The sequence below is a fragment of the Poecilia latipinna genome, unplaced genomic scaffold (genome assembly GCF_001443285.1).
Source record: "Poecilia latipinna isolate Pla-1442-1.1 unplaced genomic scaffold, P_latipinna-1.0 Scaffold993, whole genome shotgun sequence".
NCBI lineage: Eukaryota > Metazoa > Chordata > Actinopteri > Cyprinodontiformes > Poeciliidae > Poecilia > Poecilia latipinna.
In genome coordinates this window covers 43,700-58,546 of record NW_015113609.1, presented here as the reverse complement: position 1 = coordinate 58,546, position 14,847 = coordinate 43,700, and the positions used below count along the sequence as shown (strand labels likewise).

General features: G+C 41.9%; 1 protein-coding gene across 3 annotated transcripts; it reads right to left on the bottom strand.

Moving 5' to 3' along the window:
• Positions 1–758: 758 nt before the first annotated feature.
• On the bottom strand, positions 759–14,624 carry myzap (myocardial zonula adherens protein). Of its 3 annotated transcripts, none has more exons than XM_015050483.1 (14): positions 14,012–14,624; positions 13,075–13,143; positions 6,418–6,504; positions 4,707–4,871; positions 4,515–4,607; positions 4,323–4,436; positions 4,086–4,238; positions 3,657–3,782; positions 3,338–3,466; positions 3,157–3,251; positions 2,944–3,049; positions 2,031–2,114; positions 1,686–1,747; positions 759–1,592 (listed from the first exon to the last, which is right to left on the bottom strand). In XM_015050483.1, the coding sequence occupies exons 1-14, from the start codon at positions 14,087–14,089 to the stop codon at positions 1,043–1,045; spliced, it is 1,911 nt and encodes a 636-aa protein (XP_014905969.1). In that variant the 5' UTR covers positions 14,090–14,624; the 3' UTR covers positions 759–1,042. The 3 variants fall into 3 exon arrangements, with proteins under 3 accessions (XP_014905969.1, XP_014905968.1, XP_014905970.1); XM_015050482.1 differs by having other exon boundaries at positions 1,686–1,792; positions 14,012–14,623; XM_015050484.1 differs by lacking the exons at positions 13,075–13,143; positions 14,012–14,624 and adding an exon at positions 9,526–9,596 and having other exon boundaries at positions 1,686–1,792.
• Between the last annotated feature and the right edge of the window lie 223 nt (positions 14,625–14,847).

Sequence of the window (14,847 nt, the reverse complement as noted above, 5' to 3'; positions counted from 1 at the left end):
ATTTTCATTTTAAATCCAAGTGAATTACAGTTAAGCCCACAGGTGTCCATACTCCAGACGGATTTGGATTTAAAGTTAATGTAATTTAAACCAGAAGTTTGTTTCCAGTTGGAAAACACTTTAAGAAGAGTATTAATCTAAAAATAAAAGTTTCTATTTACATTTATTTGAAAAACGGCACAATGAAATGATCAATACCATTTCCAATAATTAATAGAAAAGCTTTTTATGACAATACAAAACTTTTTATAATTACTGAGCAGGTTTGTGCATGTCTTCACTGGTACTTGGACAATGTTTAAGTTTGTGTTTTTAAGGTTGCAAGGCCTCCCAGACTCAAGTCCCACACTCAGGTGAAAGCTCAGACTTTGACTGGGCCACTGCAAAACATTACTTATTGTCAGAAGAAACATGATGGAACAAGTAAAGGTCACTTCAAATATAAATCTGCCACTGAGGTAGAGCTGGATATTTAATCAATAACAATATATATCACAGCCCACATGATCAATATTAACAGATTATGAATCTGATAGAATATTCAATATTCAATAAATAGAATATTCACTGAACTCAGAGCCAGAACCGCACAGCATTCTGGGAGATGTATTTAGAAGAAAGGTTTTAGCCACTCTTTGGTCACCTAGCAACACATTCCTTCTTTGGTCACCTAGCAACGACCTGTTGAGTAACTTAAGCAGCAGCAGTTTAAGGTTTCGCCGCTCAAACTGCTGAAAAAAACAAACAACATGGAGTGAAAACTGAGAGTAAAACAGGAAAGGTCCTGCCACCAATTTGGCAATATTTTAGATATTTAAAACAAAAATATAAAACGCTCAAGTTTTTCAGCTACATTCGTCCAGCCCTACGCTGAGGGATGTGAACAACTTTGGGCTCAACTGTAAATGACCCGACTCAGAAAGTTGCATATTTTCTCCTGAAGGCGTCTACAAGATCTGATAAACCAGAAAAAATAAAAAAAAAGAGAGCAAAATAAATGTAATTATTTAGAGCTTCCCAAACGTCGAACCCTGTAAATCAATCAGTGCTTATCCTTCAGGTTGTGTCCAATCAGTTTCATGAAGGGTGAGGAAACCCGTAGCCTAGATCTCGGCCGAGAAGACAAGGTGGAAGACGTGACCTGCGCTTTGGTTTGAGTAGCAGTGTCTGCTTTCGGCTCTGCATCCACCTCGTCTCTCCTGGACGGGACCGGACCCTCAACGGGGTCGGACTCAGAGGACACACCGTTCATCGCCGGGTTGCTGGACTGCAGGTACTGGCTGTACTGACCAGGAGAGTACTTCAACAAACTGGTCTCCAGCCTGCTGGGTGGAGGGTTAGTCGAACTGTATGTCTGAGGCTGGATGGGCTTTGTTAGTCTGAACGACGGGTACTGGAGGGACGACAGGTAGGAAGGCCGTGAAGACGATGGAGCCCACGGTGTGGGCGATGATGGAGGTTCTGTCGGTGACAGAGGTTGAGTGGGTGATGATGGGTTAACTGGTGATGAAGGTTGGACACGTGGTGTAGGTGATGAAGGTGGGGTGGAATGAAGATGGACAGATTCAACATCGTGCTTCTGCACTTCATGTCTGTAGTCACATGAAGTAACGTGAGAATTAGAAACCAGTTTGGACCGAAGCACCAAACACAATCCGGGCGCCGATCCAGGCGCCCACTCCTACCTGGGGAGCAGATCGCAGCCTATTCCTACGTCTCGTCTTTCCAAAATCTCTTGAGGCCTATTCTGTGTGGACATAAAATACTTCAGCTTGTCTTCTAATTCATTATTCTAGGAAAAGGGAAACAGGAAACAGCACCATCAGGTCAGCATCATGCAAAGGACGGCAGTCACTTTACATGGAAAAAAGACGATTTGACAGGGGAAGTGGAAAACACACACACTCACACACACACACACACACACATCGCCGAAAGACCGGGATATCCTGCGCTCATCAAATCATCTGTAGCCATGCAGAAGGAAGCCACACCTTAATTTAAACACTCTTTATTCCTCACAGCCTTACCTCACACTCCACTATAGCGATTCTGTCAAGAAGCTCTGAAATGAACATGTCCTTCTGAGCAACCTGAGCGCGCAGAGACTCAACCTGCACAGAACAGCACAGTTAGACACTCCCAATGCTCGGCAGGGGTTTCTAGATTTAAAACTTAACCTTCTTTGAACATTATTTAAAATCTGGCATGAATTCCTGACAGCTTTAACCTCTGACCTGTAGCTATAGCTGACCCCGTGACATTGTTTGAATAATTTGATTGTTTTTTTGGACGCCTTTAATCTCACTTATGCAGAAAGGTTTGCTTTAGTTCTTGATGAAACAAGAAATCTTTCTCATTTTAACAAGATTTTAAGAGGTTTATGTCTCATTAAAACCAAACTATCTCCACTTTTGAGTAAGAAAGGCATAACAATAAAACAGCAACACCTGCTGGGATATACAGAAGGAGAGAAGGAGAATGTATGCCTTTTTAAAAAGTCGTAATCTGTCAGAGGAGCATATTTTATCTGTTAGAATGAAACATAAAACTTAACTCGTTAAAACAGGATCGTTTTTCACCCCCGTTAAACAAGATGCTGCTCCTGAATTTATTTCAAAGCTCTGGCATTGAAGCACATTTCCAGAGCTCTAGAAGGCAACTAATAACCTTAAAAGTAGAAAACACTTTATATTTCCTTCAGAGGAAGTTGAATTAAGGTGCAGATTTTCTGATGCACAAAAGCCACAGACTAGACCAGGGTTGGATTCTCTTGGATTTACATCAAACTTTTTGGCACAGATCAGCAAAGTGAAACTGAACGGGTGTACCTAATAAAGTGTCAGGCGAGTGTTTTTGTTTTCTATGCCTTGTTCTCAGCAGAAAGAGGATCTGAAAGCCTTTTTATGGACTGTAATTAAAGTGACAAGAGGTCTTTCTCACTTCCTCGATCATTGCCTTGACCTTCCTCTGCTGGCAGAACACCATGTCATTCAAGTGCTTGATTCGCTCTCGCAGATCCACGGCTTCTTCCTGCAGCTGCTTCGACCTGAAGCAAACATCGAGGATTTGTGATTATTTTTTTCCAAGTTTGATGTTTTGGAGAAAAATCTGAAAATGGTTGAGACTGAAGAAGAGGAGGAGTTTAATTAGTACTTTTTGGCTACGGCCGCATCCGTTTTGTCCGTCAGCTCTAGCAAACGGATCCGCTGTTCGCACTCCTGCAGCTTCTGCTGGAGTTGGCTCTTCTCCTGTATAACATGTTAGGTTTCGTGTTGAAAAAGACTTTAAAAAGAAACCAAACCCAAAACCGCGCCTCATCAGAAAGCTGCCTTACCATCCCCATGCAGCTCAGGAGACGCTCTACCTCGACGATCCGCTCGTCTCGCTCAGCAATCTTGGCCTCTGCAGTCGTGAGGTTCCTCTCTGCTTCCTCCAGCCGCCGGATGTATTCGTCCAGCTGGGCCTGTGTGAGCAGAAACCCTGCTGATGCTCTGCTCGTGTGATTTGATCGTCATTAGAAACCAGCAAAATGTGATAAAAATCTAAGCATTTGAAGCATCTGGAGTAAACATCACTGAGCTGGTGGTAAAGGGTTTTCCCCTCTTATCTGTGAAAACAGACCTTGGTGAGCATAAGCAGCAAAGAATGCAAACCTGTAGGTTTTCTATCTCTTCCCTGTGTTTCTGTTGTTCGCTCTGCAGCTTTTCCTCGTACTCTCTCTGGAGCTTTGCGGTGAGATCCTGCACGGCGCGGGTGTTTGCCTCCTGTGAAGACTCCACCTGGACAACCCAAAGCACAGCACATTTAAGACCGCTCTCAGCAGACGGGAACATATTGGAGCTGCACTGGGAGAAGCAGATAGAGCTCAAATCTCAGCTCTGTTGTGCAGAAAAATACTGCAAGCAGAGGTCTGGGGAGTTATTTTGATGATGGGTTTGATTTTCTGATAAACTCATGCAGAGAAGCTCCACATGTGAAGCGTCTGTGTGTTTGGCAGCTGGCATGCGGCCTCTCATCAGCTTCGCACATCAGCTGCAGCAGATGTTTGCAGATCTTTGGACATGGTGGATTTGCAGGATCACCTGAAGTCTGAGCGTTTGGTTCTCAGCCTGCGCTGCGGCCAGCTCCCGCTCCTTGTCCCTGAGCTTTTCTTCAGTTTTCTCCTTTGCGCTCCGCAAAGTCTTCACCTCGTCTTTCATGTCCACTCTGTTCTGACAGTTCTCCAAAAGGGATTTCTGAGAAAGGAAAAAAAAACACATATGGTTTCTGTACCGGCATGCAGCTGTCAAATAAATACAAATCCTCACATGATTTGCTACCTGCAGGCTGATGTTTGCAGATATGAGGGAGGTGTTCATCTGATCAAAGTTCTCCATGGCTGCGCTACGAACCTTCACCTCAGACTCCAAAGTTTTCCGGTGGGCGTTGGCAGCCTGGAGAGACGCAGGCGTTTTTATTATTGTTCAAGAGTTTGATCAGTTTAATAACGTGTTTCTGTTATGATCCTTTACCCTGATTTCTCGTGAAAGCTTCTCCATGGATTGCTGCATCCCTCCAAACTGCCCATACATCCGTTCTCTCACTTTTTCCAGAGAGTCCCTCACCTGTTTGCAGAAACCAAGAGCATACCGACGTTACCAGCACAGAAACCTAAACTCCCTCGACCTGGCGAAGTGAAGGCCGCTCCGCTTCTGTCCACTCACCTCCCGGATGTACCTCATCTCGTCATGAAGGTGGTCGACGGACCACTCGCGTGCCATCAGCTCCTGCCGCCTGTCCGTGCTCGTCCTCTGCACTACGCCGTACACCTTGGGCCCATGATGCTGCGCCGAGGTCGCCGGCGCCCCATTGGTTGTGTCTCTGAGGTGCTGAGGGAGACAGGATCACAGCGGTCAGGTTTCTGCCCCCAACCTCCACTCAGGCTGACTTCTGCCGTCTTTGAACTCAGGGTTTGATGTGAGGACATGCACACTTTCAGGTTTACGTGTCTGCATTTGGATGCACATATGTGTGTGTGTGCGTGTGTGTGTGTGTGTGTGTGTGTGTGTGTGTGTGTGTGTGTGTGCTTGATTAGGCGTTTGCAGCACTGCTGCTGGTGAGAAACAGCAGGCTGGTAACAAGCAGCTAAAAGGGGTGCAGAGCAGAGTGCACAGGCGGTGTCAGGTTTCTGCAACCCAGAACATGAGCTTCTGCCGTTTCTGCCTATTGTCCCTCGATCAGCCAATGAAAACAGACGCACAGGCCCAGCATGGCGCTGGGACGTCGACATAACTAAATAACAATAGTGATTGGTGCAGATAAATTACCAAACTTTGAGTCAGATCAGGTTTCAATGAATATTTTATAGGATGTTTGAAAGAGAAATTGGTTTGGGACTCATAGTCCTTTAAACAGAGCGAAGTCCAAAACGCAAAAAATAATAATAATAAAAATCACAGTAGAGAGCAATTAAACATTCTTACTTAAATGCAATATTCTACTGTAAGTTGTTATTTGCTCTTATTGGATTTAGTGCAGTCATATTCATTAACATTCATTCTGCAACACTTGCAGATTTTGTAGAGCAACAGCATCACTAATTTATTGTTTGATTAAAAATGGCCACCAACCCGGGGCAAAGATCAGAACTCATTTTCCTCCAAAATAATCTCTGGAGTTTTGTTTGTTGGCAGGAATAGGAGCCAAAAAGCCACCAGACAAGAACTCTGGTGTTTATTTAGCACAGAAAAGACAAAGATTAATCACATAAAGCTGCCTGCACTTATCATTTTAGGAATTTAGAAAGAGGTTTTCTGTGTTTTAAGAATTGTTTGGCAAAGGATCCAATGGGCCAATGTCTGAAGTTTAAAGTTATTTTGCAGTATAGTTATCATTTCATCCTTTTTTTAGTAATTTTGTTCCATTATGCAATATATGAAACAACTATTCATTAACAATTAAACGTTTAATCTCCTCTAAAGAGGATGCCGTATCTCAGGTATTTAAATGATAACATACCCTAACCCAAACTTTAGATTCCTTCACAATAAAAGGAGACACTAAACAAACACAAACATCTTTGCTTCTTCAGGTAGAGGAACTAATTTCAAAATAAACAAAAGCAACACAGATAAGAGCACCAATATGTAAAGTAGATCCAAATTTAATTAACTCTCTGGGCATTTTTAACTAAATCGTGTTCCAGAGGCAGATGTTCCATTAAAACACGATTTCATTTGTTGCTTTTCTGACGTCCTGTAACAACAACAGAGCTGCTGAATGAATCTCCACGGTCTTCCAGTGTGAACAGAAATGAACTGCTACAGTCGTCTATTGTCGGATGGGAAGATATTAATGACATCCTGAGAGTCGAGAGGAGAAATGTGTTTGTAGGGCAACAGCAACCTGAGTCTCTGTGGCTTTCGTTGTGTCTACCTGCTGAGGCGCCTCCATGCCAGCCGGCCGCTCTCTGTGGATCAGACCGTTCTTCTTCTTCCATGTTTCCTTGACGTGATTTTCCGCCTGTGGACAGAGCAAAACTAAATTAAAGACTGACTCTGTGGGCGATTTCTCATAGGCTTTGTGAAAACACAAAGTTTGCACAAACTTCTGAGCAAAATTGACTTTTGTCATGACTCTTACAGGAAGCAAATGTTTATGCTGTCATTAAATGTCACCTCTAGCTGTTGTTTATGTTTGCTAGGTTGTGTTTATTGTTTAGATTGCATCAAGAAATGTCATAATATGCTGAAAATATCCTTATAATTTGAACTTCACAACAAAAAGTAAGCAAAATAACCCACAATAATCCAAATGATTCGATCATGACTGATTGTGATCTTCATTTTGGTCTTCTCTGCATAATCTGAACGTTATTCCACCAAACTACACAAAGCTGCAACGTTGCACTTTATACCTTCATTATGCAACTCAGCCTGAGAAAGATGCTTTCACAACCAGACCACAAGCAAATAAACTCTGGGACTCAATGGTGCAGGATGTAACCATCAAGTTGTATTTGTCCTGATGGTCTGTCATAACGTCTGCATGTGTTTCTGTGGAGGAGCCGTTTTTGTCCCTGCAGTTTAAATTGAATAAATATTTGGAGCTCTGTTTGCAGATAGGGCAGCATTAGATCAGAGATGGAGCAAGAAGATCATCTCAGTTCATGAACCATGTTTGTAAAACTTCTGAACCCAATAATCTGGTGATTGTCCACCAAAATCCTGGATCAGCGTCCGTCTGTTTTCACTCAAAATGTTAAACATACTTTCTGTCGTATTCATTTCATGCCTTAATGACGGTAACGTCTCCTTCAGTCCAGCGAGCAAACTGGCACCAGTTATTTCTCCACTTCAGTAGCTGATTTGTCCATCTATTGGGATTAAATTTAAAGAAAATAAATCTGAATGTCCAAAGAAAATGGACATTCAGTGACTGAAATTGGTCAAAAAATACAATTATTCTTTCCTTAATTTAACTTTTATATATAGAGAAGATTTTATGATCAGTTTATGTTTGAATTCACTTTATTTTTTTAATAATTTAGTATGTTTATTGTCCTGTTTCCTTCCCTACCTCTGCATGTTTCTCCTTTTGTTGCACATTGGCACAATAAATCCTGTATTTCATTTCTATTTTGCTTTATTTTGACATTTATCATTTTATTCACTCAACCCAGAGCAGGAACTAGTAGAAACTTCCAGAGAAAGTCCTATTAGTTAATCTAGAGAAACTTCTCACTCAACATCTAGCATTAAACTTTTAATATAAGTTTAACAAACCTGGAGAAACTCCTGTTAGTTTACAAATTACAACAAACTTAGAAAGTACCATCTAGTTTTGTCAGAACAAGAATCCAGAGAAACCCCTGCTAGCTTATAAATTACAGACTTCTTATTCTTAAACATGGGGAACTAATTTGTAGTTTTATACTCTTTCCTTTGGTTTATTGTTTTTCCTTGTAAAGCACTTCGAACTGCCTTGTTGCTGAAAATGTGCAATATAAATAAAATTACCTTACCTTTAATCAAAGCAGCCTGAATTTAAAGGAGTTAATGCATTTTTTAGTGAGACAGATGAGCAACACATTTTTTAGGTTTAAGATGTGACCAGTCAACATTCGCTGCTCATTCCAGTTCCTTCGAAAAGTGGAGAGAAAACGGTGTCTGGCTTTTTGACATTTCAAAGATCAATATCTAAACAAAATGAAACACGAGGGTGGCAGTGTCAGGATGAAACTAACTGCAGCGAAACTCAATAATGAATGTGACAGTTGTTGTTTCTATCCAGTCTCATTGAGCTTTAGCAATTTTGTTTTGTTTTTCTCCCTGGATGTGCAAAGCTGCTGGTGACACCAAAAGATCTGAGGATCTAACTGCAACCACACTTCAATGTTTTATTTGTAATTTTAAAAAAGTGCCTAAACATGAAAAGGCTGAATGGGATGTGAATACTTTTGGAAAACTCTGAATTAAAAACGACTGATTAAAGGTTGGGAAAAGCTCCTGCCATCTAAAAACATCCACAACGTATTCCTTTATTACACAATGCTTAATCTTTTGTTTCAAGACGAGTCGTATTAATAAAACTTACAAAGTAGTTGGAGAAGGAGGCGACAGTTTCGCAGAGATCAGAATGAGGAGGAACAAGAACAAAGACGCCAGTGTTGCCTCTTGGACGGCGCAGGGCCTCACATTTCATCACCACTTCATCTACAGAAGACGCGGCGGCGTTGAGAAACGGCGGCGGCCGCTGATTGGTGGGGATGTGAATTCCAGCAGATGTGAGGGAGGAAAAGTTGCATCTTTATGCGCTGGCAGCATAAAGATGGCTTTGAATCCAGCTTTGAATCTGACAGTGTTTGACCACGTGGTGGGGTAATGTTTACCCAGGTTTACAGCTGCATCCATACAGTTCAGGTGGCGAACAGGTTTCCTTTGTTTTCCAAGGCTGACCTGAATAGCATCAACGCCGCTGTAAACTACTCATGCATAGTTAAACATCTAAATCTGGCTGAGCTGGGAGTCACATGACTGCTTCCTGAAGGAGAAAGCTGCTGATTTCCAGCACAAACAACAACGCCTCACTTGACTTCACAACACAAAGACCCTGAGATGTGGCTGAATCGTCTGGAGACACTGTGAGCCGTAAATGAGGCAAACCCTAACTCTGCAGGTTTAGCAGCATTTTTGTGCAGCTACTTTAGTCTGTGCGCTACAATGATGATGTATTAGATCACAAAAGTCACAGTTCTGGATTGTGTCCACAATGAGTCAAGCTGCGGGCCACACCCTTTCTAATTTTACAATGTAAAGCTGCTTCGGTGTGCGTTTCTGTCCAAACAGGCATCTCCCCCTCTCAGAGTATTTTGGTCATTTCCTTCCTCCCTGATTAACTTCATAACTTCCTTTTATCACAGCCAGACAGACCTAGATTTGAACTCCGTGGTGATTATGCCAGAGGTTATCGATAGTAAAGAGAAAACATGACGGTTTGCAGCACTGTGAACCTTCACGGCTCAGATCAAGCCTCAGCAGAAACCTGTGCAGATAGAGAAACTCCTTCAGCTTGCATTCCTATCTGCAGAAACCTCAGAGATATTTTGTGAACTCGAGACCCGATGACCTCATTCTCCTCATGATGAAGCAGATTTTTGATCAAAACGTTCCGATCTTTATCTCTTTATCAGCAGGAACACTTTGCTCGGTTTAGCCAAGGAGACTTTTGGAAGTTTTTTTTACACTTTTTAAAGATATGAAAACAGATGTCGCAACTTCCACAAGTCAACACTGTTCCAACTTCCAGTGTTGAAATTATTTCAGGCATTTTGACTATTGCACCCTGTAACACTTTCAGATTTTTCCCTTCAATCTAAAAGTCTTTGTTGTGTCAGTGGCGCCTCACAAAGGGATTGTTAAACTGTCAGGCAAACTTTTCTTTTTACCTAACAAATCATTTGTCAGCCTCTTATTAGCAAAAGGAGGCTGACAGCAAGAAGACCATGAAAGTCTTTTACTTTTAGTTTTTAATTTAAATGGACTATTTTATTAATTCATCAGGTTTCTTCCCACTTCCTGCTGACCAACCAGTGTTGGGTCAGCTCGACAAACACCAGCAGGCCTGAGAACCGGGCGTCTGTTTTCACCTGCCATCTCTGCAGTTTCAGAGCTGCAGCAAACACTCCTCTGTCTCCTACACAGGCCTGTCACAATAGGCAATAAATCAATTTATAGTGTGATAAATGAAAACAAGCTCAACATTTTCCATTATCATTTTCTCCTTTCTGTCTCGTTCTACCAAAGATTAAATGACAAAAATCTTCAGGCTGGCGCTTTGGTCTCAACCAGCTCCTTTCTTTGACGGAAATTTTAGTTTGCAGAGACATTTACGCCTCTTCTTGTTTGTTGTTTTGATTATGTGTTTGTATATCTAAAATGTCTCCCAGTTCCATTGTTAAATGCTCATTGAAATGCAAAGTTTATTTATATGAGTATGTGTTCTTGCATTACTACATTACTCTGAAATTGTCTCAAAACAACAAAATTATCGTTTATCGCAATAACTTCTAGATCAAATTATCATCCAGAAAAATGTAGTTACCGTTACAGGTCGAGTAACGCCGAGTGTGTGTGTGTTTCCGGTCTGATCTCTGTCTTCTCATTTTGCACTCTAAGAACACAGGAAAAATCCCCAAAACGGATCCGACTGCTATGTTTCCCTACACAGCAGGAAACAGAGGTTCGTCTATGTAACTTCAGCTTTTTTGTTCTACAAAGATTAACTTAAATACTAAGTAATATAAATGTGCATTTATACCCACTCATCCCAGTTATTTGGATAGTTGGCATTTAGGCTGTAGAGATTCACTACGACACAAAAAAGAAGCCAAAAGGCATGCAACATGATTTACTACTTGACCCACATCCTGGTAGCAACAATCATTTTATCACCTTTATTTCTTTATAATTTAGAAAAACAGCTCTGCACCTAAAAATCTTAAAACTTTACTCAGAAACGACCAGGCTGAAATCTAAACACCACATCCGCAGCCCAAATAAAACTCTCCTTGTGGAGTTTAGCCAATATGTTTGACCTAGTTTTCTTTTTTCTTTTTTTTTACAGCTCAAGTGAAAACTTCCATAGAGCACAGAGTCAGTCCTCCAGTTTATAGCTGTTCCCTGGTTTAGGTCATGAAGACTGTGTGCAGAGCTTCACTGGGTTTCCAGGGCTGAGCAGCTGCACTCAACCTTACGTCACTCAGTGTTGTAAATGATGTCACCGCTGGGCTACAGCGTTCTCTGGAGGAACAAATCACATTTCTGTCTGATGATCAAACTGTCAAGTCTGGAAGTTGCAGCTGCCAGAAGAAGAGCAACTCTTTTCTGACTGCATCTACGTTTAGCTGGCTGCAGGCGGAGTCATGAGGTGGAGCTCTCCTTCTGGATCTTAGTTCCAGCTAAACCAATTCCTAATATTTCAACAGCTTTTTTTCCACTCTTTGCAACATGACCAGCGCACAAAGCGAGGTCCATCATACTTTAATAAAACTGAAAAGAGTCCCAATTTTTAAGATCATTTAGGGCAGAGATTATGATCCTGGCCTTCTGTCCCACATCAGTGTCTGACCTCAGAAATAAGGAATGACCTTTGCTTTCTGGTAGAAGGTCAAGCATTTCCACACAAAGAGCTTCACCTTTTTAAGGCCTACTTAAAGAGGTGAGGCTGGTGACTCAATATGTTTGCAGTATAATGCATATATAAACATGGTTTTGGAAAAGGAGGGGCAAGAACTGCCACCAATTGATCACAGCTCAATAAATATATAAAAATTACATTTATGTGCACAATAAAAGTTGCTTTAAAGTATGAATTATCTAATAAGTGCAATATTCACTGACTGTTAGATTTGGCTTTGCTGCCAAGAAAACTTTACACCTACCAGAGCCATAAAAACGTATCACAGCTTAACTTTATCAGAGTTACTTTAAAGTGTTTTTATTTTTAATTCATGGACATTTGGTAACAAACTTTCTTTACATTGTCCTGCAGTAAATATATTCACGTAAACAGTTCTGCAGGTTCTGCCCTGCTGCCTTTTCTGTTTTTGTTGAACAAAACCCAGCAAAACATCTGAAAACAAGTTCTGGTTGGTTTAAAAATAGCTAGAGGTCATTAGTTTTACATCACTGAGACATTTTACATATTTATTAATAAGCTTATTTGCAGAAATGTGAAATTCTCTATTGCTTAAGGGGACTATTTTATTGTTTTAAGACTGATTAGAAGGTTGAAAATGATCGCTCCAAACAGAAACAAACACCTTCCTTTGTGAGAGCCGTCACGGTCCCACCCTCCCAAACCAAAGCACGCTCAGAGATTACTCCGACTTATCAGTGTGGAGGTGTGGCGGCGAGATGACCACTCTGCTCTCTGGCCAAGGTTCACTCAAAGCATGCCACAGTAATGCAGTCAGGCTGTTGCACGGCGAAAGCAAGCGCAAACCTCTTGAGAGGCAAAAAGCAAGCAGAGGAAAGTTCTCCGTTCTCACGCTCTCACTGTCGGACTTGGGATCAGATCCGCAACACAAACAAAGCCTGTGTGAGAGCCACCTACAGCAAACACCCACACAGCCTGCAGCGACCGTAACTCACACTGCCTCCTTTAAAAATGTCTGCCACCTTTCAGCAAGCTAATAATTTTATGGGCTTTTTATTAGCAGCCGTGTGTCTCCGCTCGGCTCGGCTGGTGTGTGTTTCTGAGTGTTTTCTCCTGGATCGGCCGAGCTAGCAGAATGCTCTGATGCTATATTTGAAGCAAATGTGAAGCAGATGTTTGTGTATTATTAAATCCACACGCCCTTCGATCATGATTGCATAACTGGACCTGATGATAAAAGGCACAAATCTCAGATTCTTCATCTTGGAGCTAAAGAATCAAAATGTGGGGAGAACGAAGAGGCTTCCCAGTTAGAGTAATTTAGTTTTCTTCAATTAAAGGTTTAACTTAACTTGATTTAATAAAGCTTGAGCTGCCTGAATCGGACCGGTGCGGCTTACTGTGGAATGTCACTGTGAGAAACTTCAGACTTACTGTGTCTGCAGTTTTTTCCTCCTTTTTTCCATCATTTCCTGCAAGCAGAGTCAACCTGAGGACCCTCCTCTGGAAAAAAAGGACATTCAGAAACACACTGCAGTGAGAAAATGTTATCCTGAAACAATCCAGAGTCACCAACATCTCTGCCGTTTATTTATAGATGATGAATGGCAAACAAAGTTTATGTAAATGATGCATGTGAAAATGTCAAAAAGCAACATCTGTCATGCCACGTACAGCATAGTAATGCTCTGTTATGGTTAATTTCCAAGCTAAAAGGTTAGCAGTTAATCCTGCTTATTTTTTGCCATAATAAAAAAACCCTGCAGCATGCAGCATTTAGATTACACTGCAAAAACATAAACTCTTACCAAGAATTTTACTGCAAATGTAGTACACTTGAAACAAGGCAAAACTAACTTATAAGTAATGTTTAAGCAAGATATGGGAACTTGTTTCAAGCCAACAACGCCTTGATATTGATCAAAAAGTATGAGATTATTTCACTCCATGTTTTAAGTGAAACAATCTACAAGTGGGATAAATACTTTTTCATCGATATCAAGAAATTACTGACATAAAACTAGCTCCAAACTTTACTTGTAAACTAGTTTTCTCTTATTTCAAGTGTACTGAGCTATTTGTACTGTAAACCAGACCAAAAACACAGAGTAAGATTTTGTGGTTTTGCACTGTAGAAATTAAAAACTGGCTTATTTTATCCAAGAGGCGTTGAAATAAACATGACATCCCTGCCTCCTGCCCACTGGGCTCCCATTACAGGCTTGTGCAACCGAGCACATCCAGCAGCAAACCATAACCCACCAACCCTGAGAGTCAGGGGGCTGTAGATGTAGCTGAGAGAGACTCAAACAGGAGGGAGGAGAAAAGCGCAGAAAACTGAAGAACAGAGGGAGAGTTTCATCTTTCTTACCTCGCTGGAAGGAGTTGCAGAGTCCTCTGTGGTGGTGGTGGTGGTGGTAACCCTTGGTCTTGAACCGTAGCGAAGCATGTCTCCTCTACTCTCTAGTCCTCGCTTGTCTTCGTCTCCCTCTCTCCAGCCCCCCGTCTCTCCCACCCTTCCTCTCACTCTCCTTCCTGAGTTCCGCTCAGGCTCTCAGTCCGACCATCTGCCCCCGGCTCCAGGCAGGGAAATTCCTCTCAGTCAAGCCTACAGAGGGAGTCCACGGGGCCCCAAGGTCCAAAGGTCCCCTACCTCTACTCCTGATTCACCCTGTCTTAGTTAATGTCTGCTGCTGAGACTGTACGTCAGTCACCTCCCCTGCCTCTCTCTGGCAGCGTGTCTGTGTTCCCATCAGACCTGTCGGGCCACATTTCACCTGTCTCCCTCTGCTGCGCTCCTCCTGCCCCGAGAGCTGGACTTTCACAGGGCGGGTCCTCCGCGGGGCTGGGGCAGGTGGAGCGGCGCTTATCAGATACATGTGGCCAGCAGGAGGGGCTGAAGCGGCGGCGGAGCCTTTCATAATATTAGAAAACTTATTCAGAGTGGCACATTAACAAAAAGAATCAACATATTTTCAATTTATTCCAGTTGTGTTCATCTAAATAGCAGCAACACATCTAATATTACCTCACTTTATGAGTCGAAGAGATCCAGAAGTACACAATCATATACTCACATTAGCGCTGGACAATCAACAATATATATTGCGATAGACACGTGATCAACATCAATAGATAGTAGAAAATAGATAAAACATTCAATAATTTCACTGAACTTCGAACCAGAGCATTCTGGAGGATGTAGGG